Source organism: Cynara cardunculus (genome assembly GCF_001531365.2).
Source record: "Cynara cardunculus var. scolymus isolate 2C chromosome LG 11, CcrdV1, whole genome shotgun sequence".
Taxonomy (NCBI): Eukaryota; Viridiplantae; Streptophyta; class Magnoliopsida; order Asterales; family Asteraceae; genus Cynara; species Cynara cardunculus.
This window is the reverse complement of record NC_037538.1, coordinates 4979740-5000007: the sequence shown is the minus strand read 5'-3', so window position 1 is coordinate 5000007 and position 20268 is coordinate 4979740. Positions and strand designations below refer to the sequence as shown.

The following is a 20268-nucleotide window of genomic DNA, read 5'->3' as shown; positions in this document are numbered from 1 at the left end:
TATATATATATATATATATATATAGGGATCATTCAATGAAGAATTGATTAGTTTGCGATAACCGTAATATCCAATATGCATCACTCGTTCGCAATATTTAAGGATATTTTCTTAAATAAGCTAAAAGAGTAATATAATAATTATATTTTTGATAACTAATAAAAATATTTAATTAAATTTTTTAGAAGGAAATGTTTAATTAAAATTAGTTATCTAATGTATCAATTCTCTAATATACATTGTATGTTGAAGACGTTTGTGAATCAAAGTGTATCATAGTGATAACGTTCACAATATTTCACGTGTATCACAATGTGTTTTTTTGTTTTATGAAATGTATCGTAGTGTGTATTTTCGTTATTTTCATTGCTTTACAAAGGTATCACATTGTGCATCTTGTATGTATATCTGAGTATCACAATGAATTTATATGTATCATAGTGTGTATCTTGTGTTCACATAAGTTTCATCGGAATAAGGTTTACCGAATAAGATTTGTCGGAGAGAGGAAGAAGGAGAGATGAGAGAGGATATCTATAAAATCCTTAAAATGCTTTGAATTAATATTTTAAGTTAAAATTACCAAAATTATTAATTTCTTAATTTAACCTTTGATTTGTGGTTGAGATTGGAATGCACGGTTACCACAAACAAAACAGTTCTCATTTGATTAGGCTCATATACACACACTCATTTAACCTTGTTATGTTCGACTCAGTAAGGTAACTGAAACATTAGGCACATACCAAAGTATGTGTCTAGTAAACGACCTTCAAGTGTCATCATTCACTAGACAAGTTAGGGACATTTCAATCATTTTATTAATGTTCTTATAAAAAATTTATAATGTACAAAGTATCAAAGCATATGTAAAGCATCTGTAATATACTAAAAGAACAAAAAAAAAAAAAAAACAATGCCTCCTTCCAGATCTATGACGACAGATCCAATTTTGATAAGAGCTCCACAATTAAACAGATATCCACAACGATTTGTACGTTTATGTGCTCGAATGAGTGATTTAAAAGTTTGGAATAAGGCTTGGACCTTTGAGAATCCTCCTTAGAGGTTGTTGGTTCGATCCTGACCATTGGAGATTTTTCTGGCTCTTCTCTAGGGCCCTTGGGATTAGTCGATGTGCGAGCAAGTTGGTCCGGACATCCATGGTTAACAAAAAAAAAAGAGTTTGGAATACAAGTTCGACATGGAGCCACATAGTCACGCTATCCATTTCTCTGTCCGCATACATACCCAAATCTGCAACCCAAAATATCTATGAATTCCTGCACCTGAACTAGGCAGACACGCAAACAAGATGGAAATGCATACGCTCTAACTAACTGTGTTTCTAGCGTAAGTTGTCAGTCAAATTAACAGATGTTAACAAATGGAGATGGTGCGTGACCGAAGGTGGAGGTAGTCATCGGATATAGGTGAACGATGTGCACAGACAATGAAGGGTTCTTTTTGTTTATAAAAGACTTTAATAGCTTGTACTCAAGTTGTAATCACTTGTACAATAACAAGTTGTAATCACTTGTACAATAACGGTCCCTGATAACAGACTTCAGGGGAAAGGACGATTTTGTAATTTCATAGAATTTAGGGATAGATGGTAGAGTTTCCACAAACTTTAGGGATGAAATATGCAATTTAGTATAGATAATTAATATGAACACAAGTTGTAAGCGGAGAGAAGTTTCGTTTAAATAATTGAGTAGAATTAAAATTGCAATATGAAAATTCTTGTTCCAAGATTTCGGCTAACGGCTGGCTGGCTGGCTGGCTTCATATTATTTGAAAAAGAAATAGAATAATAAATAATTTAGGTGGCAGCTCGACTAAACTCTTCACTTGTTTATTTATGTCTATTTTTCAATCAATATTTATTCCACTCATAAATAAAATCACGTTGGATCCATGAATTCCTATTTAGTTTACTTAATATATATATATAAAGAGGGGTAGAAATGTGAGTTATTATGAAACGCTTTACATTTATATAATCAATACAACTCAATCTCAACCGTTCATTTAATTTGATGAATATGTGATTTTATAAAAGTTTTGATTGTTTTCTAATATAAAATATCGATCATACTTAATATTTCCGCACATAGTTTTCCTTCTATTCATGCCTAACACTTAATCGGCATATGTTCTTATACCAGATAAAGTCTTCAAGTTTTGATGTTAATTTTCAAGGTATCCATCAGTTTCAGGCCTTATAAAGCGGTGTTTAAAAAGATGCGTCATGGTGTAAGACGCATCTCCACCGTTACAATAAGATTTGTAGCATTTGTGTAAGGCGTGATTCACACCATGGCGCCTTGAGACGTGCCGTGACGCACGTTTTTTTCAAGGCTTGACTTTTTTCATTTATTTATTATTTATTTAACTTTTGTGCTTTTTACATCTTTAGCTTTAGATTTTGCATTTTTACAGACTCACCTAATCAAATGATTAATAGTTTCATGGTTCATGCATGTTACAAACTCACAGTTAAAACGAAGTTGTAAAACTCTTTTGAATTATATTTTGAATATTTGATCACAAACTCTTTATATAATAGTACTTAATATTTATATACTTTTTTTTCTTTCTAATATGAACGTAAAATTTTAATATCATTATATTATTGAATAATAATATGAAGAAATATATGTATATATATAATTATATATATGATACACAGATTTGTCGTTTTATTTCATGCCTTGACAAACATTGCTTTCTCGCCATAGTGTAAGTTTATAGTTTGATCTGTCATCACGTCACATCTCACACCATTTTGAATTTTGCTTGTAACATAGATGACACCCATTCTAAGAAGACAAACAAAAGATAGAACCACAAGAGTGGTGTCTGATTGGTTTGAGCTTGGCTCCAAAGGTCAAAAGTACTTGGAGGTCCCAGATTCAAATCCAAGAAGAAAATAAATCCCCTTGTGGCCATGGAGGTTCAAATGCGGTGACTCCGGACTATCTGCAAAGCAGATGGTCGCCTTGGAATTAGTCAGCTCGCATAACGGATTGGATATCCAGGTAAATTAAAAAAAAAAAAAAAAGACAAACAAAAGATAGCCAATTAAGATACAATTCAATGATGAAATATAAATCCAAAATTACAAAATGAACATTTAGTTGTAACAAACTAACCCTTTCTTTTGTTTTCTATACAAATCATAAATAAATTCAACTTTTAGAGCACTAATTTTTGCTCTGACTAAAAAGATACGTTACGAATTCTAATTTAGTTTGATTAGAATTCGTAACTCATATCTTTATACAATATGTTAATTAAACATGATGAGATTATATTTATAGATATATATATATATATATATATATATCCAAAGCTAATTAAACTTAAATTCATTTTTATGATGGATATGAAGAAATTAAGTTATGGGGTATGCAAGGAGAATTATTCCAAACCCTAGCATGCATCTTCAAAATCTCCATAGCTTTCTCCTTCATCTTGCTCCCACAATCTACTTGCAACACCAAACACAACTTCCCCACCACCCCTAACTGCAACATCTCCACCACCACACTGGTGTTGCCGGAAAACTTCGCTACCGAATGCAATATCCTCACCGCCCTATCACTGGCCACCGGCGAAATGCGAAAGATCCTTTTTGAAACCACCGCTAAACCTGCCCCATGTTTCAACAGCTCCGATCGGCCTTCAGCACACTGACAAAGAAGATCTAATGCCAATAACACCATCTCGGAAACCCTCTTATCGGTGGAATCTAGTAAGATGTCGATTAACGCTGGAACCGCTGCAGCCTCCGCCGCTCTTATCCTATTCCGCCCCCATAGACAGACGTTGATGAGTAACTTCAATGTCGCTTTGGTGGCTTTTTGGGAAATCTGATCGACCAAGATGTTCACTAACTCCGTGAAGAATTCTGGCTTCAAAGACGACGTCCTCACCGGCATGTGCTGCGCGGCGTCGAACATCGACTTCAGCAACAAGACGGCGAATGTCCGTGACTCATAGTTGGCGGTGGCGCATTGCATCACGCGCGTTAACGTATCAACGAAATCACCACCCTTGGCGAACAAACCCTGAAGTCCATTTTGGGATAGATGCATGTGATATAGAACAGCTAACGCTTCATCCGCCGGCGTCGCCAAACCGAAACGTTCAACGTCGTCGTCGGAGTATTCTCCCGCCGGCGAAGATGACGTTAAGTTATTCTGGTCGTTTATTACATTAACTAGGTAATCAACTGCTCCAACTGCCTCCATTGACCTCTTATTCGTTTCATTCTCCAAAACAATCAATTTCAATCTCTTCAAAGTCTTCATCTGCAAATTGGGATACTTCAAATCTTTCAGAAGTTTAAGGATCTGGGGTTTGGTGATCGGAAGACGAGGCGTGGGGACTCTTTCAACACCCGATAATGGATTAAGGGTGCACCAAGATTGGATCAATCGACGAAGGGTGTGGTTAGGGGTAAGGTCTGCATCTAAAACGACATTTTTGGTTACTGGACAGGTGTTATTTTTCTTAGCAAACAACCATTTCTCGATGCTATCTCGATCATATGTGATCCCTGTAGGAAGAGTTACAGGATCTTTCATGATCTCTAAAGAGATTGGACATACGAAAAATGGAGGAACTTCCACATCATTTTCAAGATCACCCATGGAGGATTTCAAGAAAATATTAATTGAGAAAAAAAGAATCGAAAATTGAAGGATTTCTTGAAGTGGGTTTTCGTTTGTGATTTGTGAATATTTGTTATGAAGAATAAAGTGGGGGTTTTTATGCATATATATATATATATATATATATGGTGGGGGATGAGTGAGAAGAAGGAATCATAAGTGTTTTTTATATTTAAAAAATAAAAATAAAGAAAAAGTAAACCATATTTTTGGTCAAAGAGAGGTGGGGTTTGACTTTTCAAATATATTGTGAGGCTCAAGATGGAGATCACATAACTTGGTCATAAATGCATGTGCTAGATAAAGTGTGGGGGGCAAAGTGTGAAGGATAAGACTTCTCTTCTTTTATAAAGAATGTTACCATTTATGTCCTTCAATTTTTCAAACTTTTCATATAACCCCTCATATTTGAAATTTTATAAATAGGATCATTTTTTTAATCATAAATTATCTATAATGGTTTTCTTTTTAGAGCTTGTTATTATTCTTGGATTTGTAACGTTTTTTTTTTACCGTAAATGATGTGTTGTTTAATTATCGACATATGGTAAGTATTTTTAAGGATGTTGCATATAGCACTGATGATGTAATTTTCAATTTCTTTTTGTTTATTTAGCTTTTCTAGTGCTATTATTGCTTTATGTCCTCCAAAGGTGTTGCAAGATTTGAATGTTGCTAGGTTAGTTTATGTCATGTTTTCGGTTCTTTTTTTAGTATAAACACGGGGCTACTATACGTTATTGTATCAATGATACATGCCCAGATCGTCTTTGAATTGTACAATGTGTTCTCTATACTTTCTATACATTGTTCTTTGCTTTGTTTTTTTCTCGGTTTTGCTTGGGCTCTCGAACATTTGCATGATTAATGTTGTGTTGGTCTCCTTCAAGTTCGCTTCGCTTTCTAATGTTGGTTTCGGTCTCTTAACCGTTCAAGCACTGTCTAGCTTTCTCAAGCAACTTTCTTTTTATGCCTTTTAGCTTTGATCTAGGTTGGTTCCGTTGTTGATTCAGCTTTGTGTTTTTCAAGTTTTAGATGCATTTGTTTCAGTTTTTCTTTTCAATCGTTGGTTATCATTATTTAATAACCTGATAACTAAAATCATCTGGGAGCGATATCCAAATACAAAAGAAAGTTAATTACGGGTAAAAATATGTTACATACCTAGAAGAAAGTTACTGTTGAGATGTGTAATTCAGCTATAAATCCATGAAAAGTTCCTCCACGTTATTAGTGTATGAACGTATCAGTACAAGGGTAAAAGTTGACGAACATAGGAAACGGTAGACGGTATGTTTTACATGAAACATCATCCCCAACTAGCTTCATTTTGTGACGTAAAACAAAGGGTACCAATTTGTAAAAAACAAAAACTGTGGTAGCATATTTGAAAATAATGGGAAGTTTTTGAATAGCTGCAATAGCACCTAATAAAACTAGTTTGACTTTTCTCCCTCTCTATGTAGATATAAAAAAGTCAACCTTTTGCTCTTGAACCCATCGATACTCGTGTCTTCATTTTGAAATGTGGCTACCGACAGATGATAGTTGGATTTGGATGGTTGCCTCTTGCTTTACAATTAAGATTTCCCTAATTTATTCCCACTTTATTTCTCATATTTATAATTTTATTAAATCTATATTATATTATAAAACATTTGATAAAAAATTTAAAAATTGTTTTTATGCATGAAGTACTATTTATTGATGTATGTTACTTAAAATTCAAATTTTCAAGTAAATTGAACGTATATACAACTTATTAAAGATTCATGTTTGAATTCGTGTAAGTAACTGCAGATAAACATAATCAAATAGAGGATAAACATCTCAATTTAAATATAAAAAAATAATAATTAAGATAACCATTGAGTTTTAATAAAATATTTAATTATTATATTTATAAAAAAATTATATTATTAGACCATAAATCAAAAAAAGAGTTATAGATATACACAAAAAATGATAAATTTTAAATAGTTAGTTTGTTACGAATATCAATATTTTTTATGATAAATCTTCATATTTATATGTTATTCAAAAATAAAAACATTATTATTTTTCTCAAAACCATATAAAACTGTAATATAACATCGACTGAGACAAAAAAATAAAACTTTAAAATCTAGATGTATCTCGCTACATTGTGCGAGTACCCTCCTAGTGATAATAAAATTAGTTTTAAAGATTATATCAATAAGTCAAAAGGTGTTACATTTTATATGCTTTATATAAATCTAGTATTTTATTTGGATCGAAAAATGTAACATATCAAAAACAACGTTACTTAATATGTATATATAACAAGATTAGGCTTTTAGGACGTTCAAGTGCTTATATATAGGTGCTTTATAAAGAACTTTAACGAGACACTATTAAGTTATATATAATGATATTACAATAATTTGTTACAGCAAAGTTAGACGACATAACAAGTTTTATCGACACAGTCAAACAAATCTAATAGAATACAAGAAGTAACTTATCTTATTGGTATATTATTATAGAACGGTTTATTTTTTGAGTAATCCTAGGTTGTTCAATATTCGACAATATTAATTACTTATTATGTCGTCTAATTAACTTCATGTTAGTAACTTACTGTAACGTATTGCATATGAAGTATAATTGATTGATCGTTGTAGTGATTTATACACAAACGATTAACTTGTAGAATTTAAGAAATTTATTGATTATTTGTAAAGAAAAAATTGAGTTTATCGTCGTCGATGTTGATTGTAGCAATAACGACAAACACTATGAATATATATACGACAAAAAAGTATCATCTATCACTAGTGGATTCTATATCGTTTTTTGCCTCTGATCTTGATTTGTCACATCCTTGTTGTGGATTTCACTATCTTGACCCGTTTGTCGTGACACTGGTTCGCTTTATGCATTATATGTGTTGAAATTTTTTTATACTTAAAAAGCCGGAACTAAAATTATAAGGAAATAGTATCGAAACATATAATTCTTTTTCAATAACTGTAAAAAAATGGTTTCTTTATTTAGAATAAATATACTGTTCATATGCAACAAACAACAATTCACAACTAAAATATTTATTGTTCAACCGGAGAGCAAAATTTCAGTCACTTGCATCATGGAAAAAAGTTTCCAATCATATAATATTCACAAATAAAATATTTTTATATAAACGAATTTGTCAAAAAGATGTGAACAAGTCCAGATTCTTTCGGTTAATATTTTATTATCTCCAGTAATTTACGGAATTGAACCTTATACCATTACTAGACTTTTTCCCTTTGGAAAAATTACATTAATTTTGATTTACTAACGTAAAGTATTCCTAACCAATTGGGTTCTTTTTTTATTTTATCTATGGATGTCTAGATCAACTTACATATATCTCGACTAATTCGAACGATTATAAGAAACAGCCAGAAAATTTCTAATGATTTTATATTCTTCAGATTTGAAACCAGTAAAAATGAATATTATTTGATAAAAGATTAAATTTACAGAGATTCGTTGGTTATGATGATTTGGTTGGATTGGTTATTGATTACGTATGTTTAAAAATTTCATGATTTAAACGACTATTTCGGTTTGACTTGACCAAATAAACGGTCATGAGAGTTTTCAAGATGTTGAATGTTTAATATTAAGTTTTTGGGTTTAAAAAAAGATACAAATTAACAAATTTTATTTGGTGAATATATAATTAACGTTATGAGTTGTATATTTAAATGAAAGCATTCAAAATGTTGAAGGGTTCACATTAAATAATATATAAAACAACGTAGATTGAAATGTTCGGGTAGTTTTCAAGTCACTGATTTTTTATTTAAGAATGGATTCACATTTTATTTACTGAAAATGTCAATTTTAATTATATACAAACGAGACCTTCCGATCCAAACGTTTAATTGTGTGCATCTCCATTTTACGAGAACGCAAGAACACTCTTATCACGTGTGATAATACGCGTGAGAGGACTATGTGATGTGCGGACGACGTGTTCTACGACTTAGGTTGCGCCAAAGGTTGTATGTGTCTATAATTTAGCATCACATGTGATGGTTTTGATGGATTATAATATCATATCAACAACACTTTTATCATATGTGATAATACTTGTGAGGGGGCTTAGTGGTGTAAGGACGACTTGGCCCGCAACCAAGATCACATCGAAAATCGCTTGCGTCTTTGATTTAGTATCGTATGTGATGAAATAATAGTATCACATGTGATTGTTTATAGTAAAAAGGTGTTTATACGTTCTCGTAAAATGAATGTGTTCTCATTTAAACCCTTTCCTATGTGTGTGTGTGTGAGAGAGAGAGATAAAATCACATTATGATAATATGCAACAATAAAACAACATTGTTTAAGTTAAGTTACAAATTGACACTAAGGTGACGTTTTGTTTTTTAAAAAGTGTTGAAATTTGAAGTCTGATTTCACTCTGATTTATAAGAAGTGATGCTGAAGTCTGAAATTCAGAGCAGTAAGACTGTTTGTTTTTACGTTTGAAGTCTGAATCGTTCAAATTAATGCAAAAATATAAAAGATAAATAATATTTTTTTACAAAAATATAAAAGATAAGTAGTTTTTGCTGACAAATCTCTTTCAACCCCGAAAAATGGACCATCTGATAGAGGGTGAATTAGAATTATTAGGTATAACAGATGTTTACCACTTAAAAATTCAGATGACATTTAAAGCTCTTAAGCTCTTATTTTGAAAAAAAAATCGTTCTTAATACCCAAATGTCTGAACGAATCAAACTTCAGAGATATTAAGAGACAATTTTGAAAAAATAAACATGCCCTAACTCTCAAGTTATAAAATAAGTAATAAAAAGCTAAAATTGGTGATACAAAATTTGAGTTTTTAGAAAAGATTAGCGTATGATTACAAAAACATAACCTAAGTAATGGAATGCTACATTTCGTACAAAATATAGGGATGTGCATCTGTCAGGACAGATGAGTTCGGGTGGGCAAATAAAAAACCTGATCGTATTTCGGACATGGAAACCAAACTTTCGAATTTTGAGTTTTGGATTTCAGGTATAGTTATATGAATATATATATATATATATATATATATATTTAATCGATTGAGATGATTGATTAAATCGATAGTAGATTGAGAAATTATAAAATAGTATGACCTAGAATTTAGTATTTTGGAAAGATAATTAAATAAATAAATATATTTATATAAAATTTTAATATATATATATAACGGGTTTTCAGACGAGTCAGATGACAAAAAATAAACCCAACTCGAATCCAAATATCTGTGATCAAGTTTCAGATTTTTGGATCCAGATGAATCCGTATTTTATATTTTATGTAAGGATTATTTTTTATAAATACTTTCTTATGTAAATAATAATATTAAATCTTTTGTTAAAAAAAGAGTATTATATTTGTTTTGGAAAATTCCGATTTTTTTGCAATTAAAAAAACGAAACATGTTTATATACAAGTTGTTGGACTAAAAACAAATTATTTGGATACTCTAAATAATAAAATAATAATATGAAACCAACTCGATTCTAGCCGTAGCCAGCGAGCTTTGCGCGTGTATTCAGTATTTTAGCCGTAGCCAGCTAGCATTGCGCTTGTACTCTAGCCGTCGCCGAAGCCACGGAGTCTTATGCGGTACCTGATGTTTAGCTCTTTCCTTTTTACCTTTTTTACCTTGTAGTCCTTCATCTTTAAAATTACACACTTTATCCCCCTTTATTTTTTAAATTGACATAATTGATAACTTCATATATTGTGATAAATGTGAAAATTATTATCATATGATATTATTTCATATGATTTTTTCATCTAAAAACTATAATTTAATATATTGATTAATATATAGTTGTTTCACATGTATTCGGTTCACTATGTGAAAAGTTTTAGGTGTATTTTTTGTTTTACAAACATATACAAAATGTTTATATTATGAAACAAATATATGTGAAACAAACGTATTATGAAACAAATATATGTAATTCAATACACTAAGTTCAAGCCGTAGATGGAAAAAATTCACATAAAATAGCACATGATGTACCGGTTCTCAAACTTATCAAAATTTTACGAGTTCTCAAATGAAGGCCTCAGTAGAACTAAAATTCCAAAACATGTGGTAAATTGCAACATATAATAACGTAATATTATTTCATTTTTCGTTTGCTTATTATACTTTAAAATCAGTTACTAAATTCATCAAACTTTCAAAAACTATTAAAAATTATTAAGAATTTCAAAAATATTTTTCTTAGTGGATTTTATAATATAATTTAAAATTCATTGATTAAATGATAAATGAAAACATGTTATTGTTTATTATAATTCGACTTAAATCGTAATTCCAAAATTTTACCAATAAATGTTGTTGGTGAAGTCGAAATGTTTAGTTTGATCGTTGTTTTAAGGGCACGAGATGACATTTAAGGTGTCTTTAACGCCATGTAGTCCGAATGGTAACAGTGTTAGTTTTTGTAAACCATAACGACTCAGTGTTGGGAAAGTAGATCTTAGGGCTTACATGCGTTTAATTTTTAGTAAGTTCTTGTGAGGATATCGACCTTTTATGAAATATCAGACAATTCTGAAATTGATAAAATATAGATATTTTGTATTAAAATCATATCTGATCAATATTTTATCTGTGTCTGTTGGACATGACCATTCGAACTTTATGGAACACTAAAACTGCATAAACCTCAATAATCCTTTTGTAAAACAAATTTCAATAGGTCTCTTTTCAAGTTGTTCATAGGAATGCATTGTTTTTTATAAGTTTTTAGCATGGACGGACTTAGGGTAGAGCATACGGTGGCACGTGCCACCGTATTATTCCTCCGTCGAAGCGTAAAAAAATTAGGTTCGTGAAAGGTGCTATTGTATTAATTTGTTGTGTGCTATCGTATGTATTTTTAAACTACAATGAGAACAAGCTTTATTTGGTAGAGTTGGTTTGCAATACTTTTATTACATTCCAGACCCAAGTTCGAATCTTGTTCATGTCATTTTCTTAGTCAAATGGTGTCACCGTTTGAAAAAAACTCTATACATTTGTTTCTTATAATCAAATGGTGTCACTGTTTGAATTTTTTTTCCTATTTTTTTTTCTTATAATCAAACGATACCACCATTTGAAAAAATTTCTGAGTTCGTCGCTAGTTTTTAGTTTGTTTTTTAAGTCATAATTGATACCACTCCCAATCCCATTGAGGGATTGGGTACTTGGGTTTCATCGGATAATACGGGTAGAGAGGGTGGGTTAAAGGCAACCCGAACCGACGATGGTCCACCTTAGCATTCCTCTGCCTGCAGGTGAATCTAAACAAGGAAAATTCACCCGAATCTCATGTCCACATTCCCGAGGATAACTGTAGACGAAACTGCAAGTACAAGGTAACTGCATCCACTCATTCATCCTACAGTAAATAAAGCCGTTTCCTTTGTAAAAATTGAAAGGAGAACTCTGTTGGTACGGTGCTGAATGTAGTAGTACGTATCTTTGTTTATAGAATCACCTGTGCTTGTGAATCTGTAATAATACATCCTTCGAACATGTTTACGCTGCGAAATCGAAATTTTCGATTTTGGGATTTGTGTCTGCCTAAAACTTATTAAATACTCTTCCATTTGTATTTGCGAATCGTGTCATCTTTTTGTGCCAAGTGTTTGTATTGATGATCATGGAAAGCAATAAGCTTTATATATTTGATTCAGATGGAACATAAATCTTTTGGATTAGAGAATAGATTGTCTCTTTAGACTTTGATGCGCACAAGGTGTTTGTCAAATGGTCTGAAAGAGTAACCTAAATGCGAGGTTAAAGTAAAGCCAGCATCACTGAGGTGTTTGTGGAGTGGAAGTAATTAGAACCGGAGGGTGCATTTCTTGTTTTCTTTTACTTATTCTACTCGGGCTTTCACTTGAATTTGTGGGTTTATTATGAAGGTCATGGACTGATTAGTAGTAATTATCTATCCAGAAAATTGGGTGAGTGAATGTTTTATAATATCATGTTGCTATACTGATCACTTTGCTGCATTTTTCTTGCGGTCTGCTCATATGGATGGTTTTTTTCAAACCAAATGGTAACATTTAGGCTCAAACATCATTTCTTTTGTGAGAAAATATCTGGCTGCCTTGTGCAAATCTGACATAGTGCTTGTAAGTTGTAATGTGGTTTGCTCGTAGGGGAATTTAACTAAATATTTGATATGTTGACGTTTATTTTTGTTAGTATCATCTAAACAAGTCAACTTATCCATGTGTTACTCATTCTTGCTCTAAAATCATCAAATATATTTTCTTATGCATGCGGGGATCGTCATTAATTCCTGTGAATAGGTGAGATATTATGGAGGTTTGCGGGACATAAATAATGTAAGAATAATAACTGAAGACTATTAGTGGCAGTTTTATATTTCAAAGATCTAATGAATTGATGTCAAGTTATAGTGAATATTGAATTTACTCTAAACATGTTTATATGCAGCTATAGCTAAATATACACTTTCATCGAAGTGATACATTTTTCTTTTGTTCTCATGTGTCATAGTGCCTTCAAGACACGATTTTCGTTCTGGGTCTTTGCTGGAGCTTTGTGTGAGTTTTATTTTTTCCTTCTTTTAGTATGTCATGGTCATCGTGGAGCACTTGAAAGTTGAAACATACCCAGCATAGCAATGATGGAGTCTGTTTGAAGGTTTCTGGTGACTATGGTGAGGATTTATTTTGTATCATTTGCTGTCAATTTGGGTTTATGTAGAAAGCTTTACCACTCAATCTACCGCTCAAATCTTGTATTTCAGGGCACTGCAGTGAATTCTCTAAGCAGGATTGGCGATCGATCTACTAGTGATGTTCTTGCAAGGCTAAGGACACCTGATGGCCGTGATGAGTGGATATACTGCCATTCCCACATTCTTATTGAAAAGAGCAAATATTTTGCTGATCGTTTATCTGAGAGTTGGCCCACATGTCAGATTCTCGATTCTCGCAATTGTGTTGAGATCTATTGCCAAGAACATGATTTTGATTACCACATCACCGTCTTACGACTCTTTTATGTCAGTATTGGGTGTTCTGTAACTGATATGTGGCATGGTGTAAAAAACGCCCTTGGCATTCTCCAAGTGGCAGTTGAGCTTGGCTGCCCAGAAATTGTTGCTACCTGTGTCGAGTATCTGGAAGCATCTCCTTGGGAGGAGGCCGAGGAGGAAGAGATTTTGAAAATTATTCCTGGCATGGGTTTGTTAGCAGAACCAATCCTTTCACGCCTCCAGCCTGTAAATCCGCCTGCTATAGTTAAGATTTTTCTCTCGGCCACTAAGTTTGCCACATCATCACTGCCACCAACGATGAGTGATTTGAAAACCTCGGCTCAGGAACAGATAGAATACATGCTTACGGAAGATGATGATGCTCCATTGCTAACAGCTGATGAAGAGATCAAATCTAAAGTGAGACAATGTTTCAAAGGACTATTAGCCAGATTCAATGACATAGTGAAATCAGCTTGTGAAACGGGAGAACTGCATCCGTTTCAATGCATTTTGGTAGATATGTCTTGGGCTTGTCAGATATTGACCAAATTGGAAATAATAAAGGATTTTGTCGAGAATTGGATAGAGGTGTCAGAAAACATAGTGAAGGCTGTTCAACAGGTAAGTCAACAAGATGAAATGCTCGAGACAAAGCTAAAGGTTATTGAGGTAGCTTCTAAGGTTTTAGAGGCAATAGGATATGGCAATGTAATTTTTCCTACTGCAAAACGGCTTCATATGGTGAGAATTTGGCTTCCATTTGTGAGGATTATGAAGCCTATGATTGACTCTCTAGCAACTGAGGACAATGACTGTTCAGTAATTAAAATGGATGGCGAGATATGGCAATCTTTGGAGTCTGCATTTGTTTCTATAATTCTTGCATTGCCATCTGGAGAGCAAGCGTCGATTTTAAGTGAATGGTTAGAAAACAAGCATATTCGGTATCCGGATCTTACAGAGGTATTTGAGGTGTGGTGTTACCGATCCAAAGTTGCCAATAGAAGACTTGCACATATAAGGGGCTCCAATGGTACAATAAAAATGCTATGACCCTTCTCTTCTTTGTCAACTAGTCTGCTGACAAAGGTGCCTCATTTTTCTCATGGCCGTAGACAACTAAAACTTTATTTCAAGCGTCTAAGCCAGAGTCTTGCGGAAGTGCAAATGTAAAGCAAATAAGGCGGTCTAATTCGGTGTTACATGTTGAAATTTAACTCAACCTGGTTACTAAATCCACAATCTTTTAATTCTCTGTTACCATTTAGTTATCTTTTCTGTATTTACTACTTTGTTTGTATGAACCAAATATATTTTGTTCAACTATGATTTATATGGAATGAGAAATACAATGAGAAATTTAAATATCATTATGTTTGTGACATCCAATATTCCAATTTATTTCATCTTTCTTTTTCCCATGACAATTAAAGAAAGCAATATGCACTCATTCTCCACAACTTGTATGTTTCAGAGATATTTGCAGTTTTGGTCCAAATTCATTGTGCATGGTTGGTTTTCACTGTTGTTGTTTTTAGTGAATATGTTCTAAATTGGTTTAGCACTTGAAATATTGGGCCATACCCTTTTGTCTGGTTTCTTCTAATAATTGGAGGGTCCTGCTTGTTGGTACCCTTCTGCAAAATTCAGAACTGACCTGTATATGCCATACAGAATATGCAGCATCCAAGAACAGAAATCAATATGTAGATTCATATTATAAACTTTGATAGTAATAACTAATCACCCTTTGGTAGAGACTTTAGCTGTGTTTTTTTCTTCGGCTGGTGCTCTGGGCTCTGGTATGCACTTCGCCGATAAATTCTAGCATGATCAAGGTATGTATTCAAGAATTATTCTTGATTTTGCAGATTGTATTGATCCACTTATGTTATTTTGTGTATTTATGAGGGTGGTGACAGATGGAAATGGCCACTTCGAAAACATTGAATGCATTAAGCACGATATTACCAAACAACAATGAACCCGATAGGGAAAATAACCTAAAAGAACTTTTCTCTGAGCCACTCATTGGTCCCGTATTTAATAACCAGGACCATCTGATACACGGAACTTGTGGGAAATATGGCAGGGTCTCCCTCATTGTTTCGGCTCCAGTTACTTTGAATTTGGGTCTGTCATTATTGCCATCTTTCCTGTTTCTTCAATGATGAACTCTTACTTGAAGGTGGAACAGAGGACTAACCTAACTGCAGAAATAATGCACAGGAAGAATGATCATAATAATAAATATTGTTTTCGTATACCCCCCATTTAACGATATATATAACTAGTTTTACATACATACATACATACAATATGCCTGCCAATCCATCTATGCATCTGCTGATACAAAATTAATATACAGTCCTTAAATCATGGAACGATTCTTGAAAAACCTAATCTGTATCTATAAAGAACTCTAATGGTTCTTGCTCATCAAAGTATAGATCTGTTCTAGGGTAAATCTTGTTTTTATTTCTTGAATTCTTGACAGCACCCATGATCTTGATCAAGCAACAAAATCTGGTAGAGGTTGTGCAGCAAACCTCTTACGGTTTTGAATGGTCATCGACTCGTACATGGCTGCTGAGTGTGAAGAAGATGGTGGATTTATGGCACCAAACTCATTATCTTCTCCTAGTTCTGTTCCTCTGCCGAGTTGGATGTTTTGGTTAGGGAGGAAACTCTGGTGGGTGCCCGATATTGATAGGTTCTCACAGTGTGGTAGGCCTAAGGTCAACGAGACTCCGTTTCCTGAGTACTGCTGTTGGAATTGCTCGGCACTGAACCTTCCAATTTCACCAATTGGGTATCCCCCGAGTCCGCCCATGAAGTCGGTTGGGTTGCCGGTTAATGAAAAACCGCCATCTTGGTTTTGCTGCTGTCTTTCGCTGTTTCTTGGTTTCTTGGGGCTGAATTGTGTGATTCCTTCCATTTCTAAGGAGCCAATGAGGCTGAAACCAGAGGGGTTCTGGAAATTTATTCCAGCAGCAGTGGGAGATGTCGAGACACTGGTGGAAACCGACATTGATGGTGGATGGATGTTTTGGCTAGCATGGTTGAAGGAATTCTCTGGTTTGGTGCATTTGAATCGTCTGTTTGAGTTTTCCGGTGAAAGGCTCTTCTCCAGCTTGGATGACGAATTCTCTTCGTTTTGTTCGCTTTTGCTCATTTTATGATCGTCCAATCCATTCTGTTCTTGTTCCTTGATTTCCTCCAGGTACATCTCCTCCACCATCGGCTTCCATAGCCTCACTCGAGCATTGATGAACCAATTTGAAACCTAGGTTATAACAGAGAAAGATCGTTCAGATTTGAAACAGAAAATGCAAGGGGATGGACAAAACGGGAAAAGAATACCTGACTTCTTGTAAGACCTGTTTGTTTTGCAAGCATATGCTTGTCTGAATCCTTCGGATAACTGAATCAAATTCGAATAATTCAGTTAGAAATCTTCCATTAAATGAAATCTTCTAGAAAAAAGAATTGATCTCTTGCAGGTTTTGATTCTTACGGGTGAAGGAAATGTTCAAAGAGCCAAGCACGAAGAACAGAAACAGATCGCTCGGGCAATCCTCTCTGGGGTCTCCAAGCGTTGTGTTGGATCATTCCCAATTGCTGCAAAGCCCTCTGTTGCCGGAGTTGATTATCTACAAATTTTAGCCTCGACCCGCTTCCATCAGGCTTCCTGCCACCGCCTAAACTGTCTTCTTCACCCAAGCTCCTGCTGGCAGCCTTAATCTGTCCCATAATCGCGTCTTTGAGGCACCTGAATTGCTTCGAGATCGTCTGAAGAGCTAATGCTGTGTAAGTTTTCGCAGACCCRATTCCTGCTGCTTGTTCAAACCAAGAGATCACAATTTGCATCTGATGATGATATTGTCTGTATCTCTGCTCCACCTTCAAAACCCACAAATTTAAACAGAAAATGTTTCAACTTTTAGCAACAGAGTATAGAATTCTGAAAGAAAATGAAATGGTTTTTAGGTGGTACTAGTTTAGTAATTTGAATAAAGCAATTGAAAACAACATGATGGTAACACTTTAGAGGATGTGATGCAACTATGTTGATAAAGACAATTTCTTATTTATTTCTGGGATTAAAATTCCAGCAATTTGATCGGCTACCTCATCAAGCATGTTAACAAGCTTTGCTTTCTTCATCTGAATTTCCTGTCCTTCGGCTGTAGTAAGTTCAGCGCCACCACCAGATTTGCTTCCGGTTTCATCCCTGCTGAGTCCTTCAGTGGTGATAGGTGGCGGTGATCCACCATCACCGCTACCGACGGTCGTGAGATTCTTAGTTGACTGGTCGGAGTTCTTGAGCACTCCTTTACCCACGTTCACCACTTCTTCAAGAATTTCTTGGGTTGCTTTCAGGTACTTGGAATTCAACAGCATGTTATGCATACCGTTGACACTGTTGGAAATCCCAGAAGCTGATGATGTGGTTCCGCCACCGCCAACGGTGGCTCTGCGCTCATCACCGGCTGTCGGAGAAATAGAAGCTACTCTGGCAGCCTGAGACCCATACCTGGATTGCTGAGAAGACAGGCTCAAAGACAGGCCTTGCTGAAACGGTGTGACCTCCCGTGGTGGTGCCACCATCTCCACAGGATTATACATGTACTGGGCTCGTGGGATGAAAGCGTGCAGGGAGGAGACATCATGCTGGGAATGGACAGATGACGGTGGTGATGCAGATAGCGGGATGCCAACAAATTGCTGAGTCTGGGAAGGCGGTGGTGGTGGCGGTGGCGCGTGAGACATATTTGCCTGCTGCTGGTGACTGTTGACCGGATTATTTCCAGGATGGTTGGAATCAAGAAACACGAAGTTCCCAGGCTGTGGTTGATTGGATTGTTGTGCGTCGGAGTAATAAACATATCCAGGATTCATGAGAACTAGTGTCTGCAACCCATCTCCTCCTTGAATTTCTGAACTTCCATTATAGTAGGTCGCCATGGATGTTTTTATATATTATAAGTTTCTTCAATCTGTAAACAAGTATTGTTTTATAATCGCATAAAAGACAGTTGTGTGACTATGAGTAGTCCATGGTAAATAATAAAAAAGAACATGTTTTTACCTGCTGCCTAAGGTAGGGTTTTGTCAACCCATACGCAACTGTAAAAAACAAAAGCAGCTGGAGAAGATCTGCTTCAATTCCCAGAAACTATGATCAAAGAACACCAACGAAATTAATTCAAGAAAGATCAAATGATGACAAGTTTATAAGCTCCCCTGACGGAATAAGTTTCCCAGACCAGTGACCGGTCCGATGAAGAAAGTTAGAAAGAGAAAGAGAGAGAGAGAGAGAGAGGAGTTGATATTAATGGTAATATGATTGGATTGGGGAGGTGTAGAGTGGTACCTGAAGAGAGGGTGGTAGTGATGGAGAAATAATGAGTGTCCACGTGTTGCTCCATCATCATCATCATCATTCAAAATCTGCAGGCATAGATTAATATTCAAGAATAAGCTTTACAGTGACATCTGATCATAGATTTTAATTCCAACAGTCAGAGACTTGAAGAAGGGATCAGAGATAGGAACGGTAGAGAGAAAGAGAAAGTGAAGAGAAGGGGATTTGATAGATAGATAGACATCCACATGTATAACATGTGTCTATATATACGGACACATATATATGTATATAGAGAGAGAAAGCTCTGTGCCAGAGAGACTGGCTGACCATACTCTCTCTAGGCACTCCACTTGTTAAAGAAGGAAGATAAGAAAGAGAGAGAGAGAGAGAGAGAGAGAGAGAGAGAGATGGCCACAACTTACTATAATCTATTTTTTTGCAAACTAATATTATCCATAAAGATATATAGCAAGGATGAATGGAGAAATGTCTGAACTTTTGAAACACAGAAAGAGAAGTCTTATCATTCATCATCAAAAGAAATCTTGAAGAATTTTGATTTCAATATTCATATATCAGATAGAGATAGATATATATACCTGTTAACACGATGGCCTCTTGATATATATATATATATATATATTCTTCAGATAGATATATATGAGCTCTCCAACAGACTTGAAAGGGTGTGCTATGAATGGATGAAAGATGGGAATTAAATTCAAGATTTGACCTTCCTTTTTCTAATCAGTTGATGCAGCAGCTTTGCTGATCATATATCAGCTGCTCTATCTTGGAACAAAGACAACTTTTTAGAGAGAGAGAGAGAGAGAGAGAGAAAGCAATCCGAAAGATGTAGATGTATGTGTGTTTGAAGGGTGTGCTTTTAGGTGAGAGAGAGAGAGAAAGAGAGAGAGAGAGAGAGAGAGAGAGAGAGAGAGAGTAGGAATATTATTTATAAAAAAAGCAGAGAAAAAATAAAAGTAAAAACAAAAGGGAATGCTGCTGCTCTTGTGATATCAGAGTTGTGTCAGAGGATATAAACAGCTGAAAAACGAGGAAACGTCCCCTTCTGCTGCCCTAATCCTCACCCTTTCTTTTTTACTTTTTTTTTCCATTTTCTTTTAAATGGAACAACGGGGGAAATTAATCAATCTTAAGATTTACCAAA

The 20268-nt window shown here is 34.5% G+C and overlaps 3 protein-coding genes across 3 annotated transcripts; 1 reads left to right on the top strand and 2 right to left on the bottom strand.

The window, feature by feature from the left end:
- Positions 1-3380: 3380 nt before the first annotated feature.
- On the bottom strand, positions 3381-4661 carry LOC112522253 (E3 ubiquitin-protein ligase PUB23). Its single transcript, XM_025131369.1, has one exon. It carries the CDS (start codon positions 4659-4661, stop codon positions 3381-3383), a length of 1281 nt encoding a protein of 426 aa, XP_024987137.1.
- A 7382-nt stretch (positions 4662-12043) lies between these two features.
- On the top strand, positions 12044-15059 carry LOC112521563 (BTB/POZ domain-containing protein At3g05675). The gene is made up of 3 exons (XM_025130494.1): positions 12044-12080; positions 13240-13402; positions 13493-15059. The coding sequence occupies exons 2-3, from the start codon at positions 13400-13402 to the stop codon at positions 14777-14779; spliced, it is 1290 nt and encodes a 429-aa protein (XP_024986262.1). The 5' UTR covers positions 12044-12080; positions 13240-13399; the 3' UTR covers positions 14780-15059.
- Positions 15060-15964: 905 nt separating this feature from the next.
- On the bottom strand, positions 15965-20005 carry LOC112521500 (BEL1-like homeodomain protein 1). The gene is made up of 7 exons (XM_025130398.1): positions 19697-20005; positions 19104-19180; positions 18819-18905; positions 17858-18726; positions 17244-17629; positions 17090-17150; positions 15965-17012 (listed from the first exon to the last, which is right to left on the bottom strand). The coding sequence occupies exons 4-7, from the start codon at positions 18692-18694 to the stop codon at positions 16239-16241; spliced, it is 2058 nt and encodes a 685-aa protein (XP_024986166.1). The 5' UTR covers positions 18695-18726; positions 18819-18905; positions 19104-19180; positions 19697-20005; the 3' UTR covers positions 15965-16238.
- Between the last annotated feature and the right edge of the window lie 263 nt (positions 20006-20268).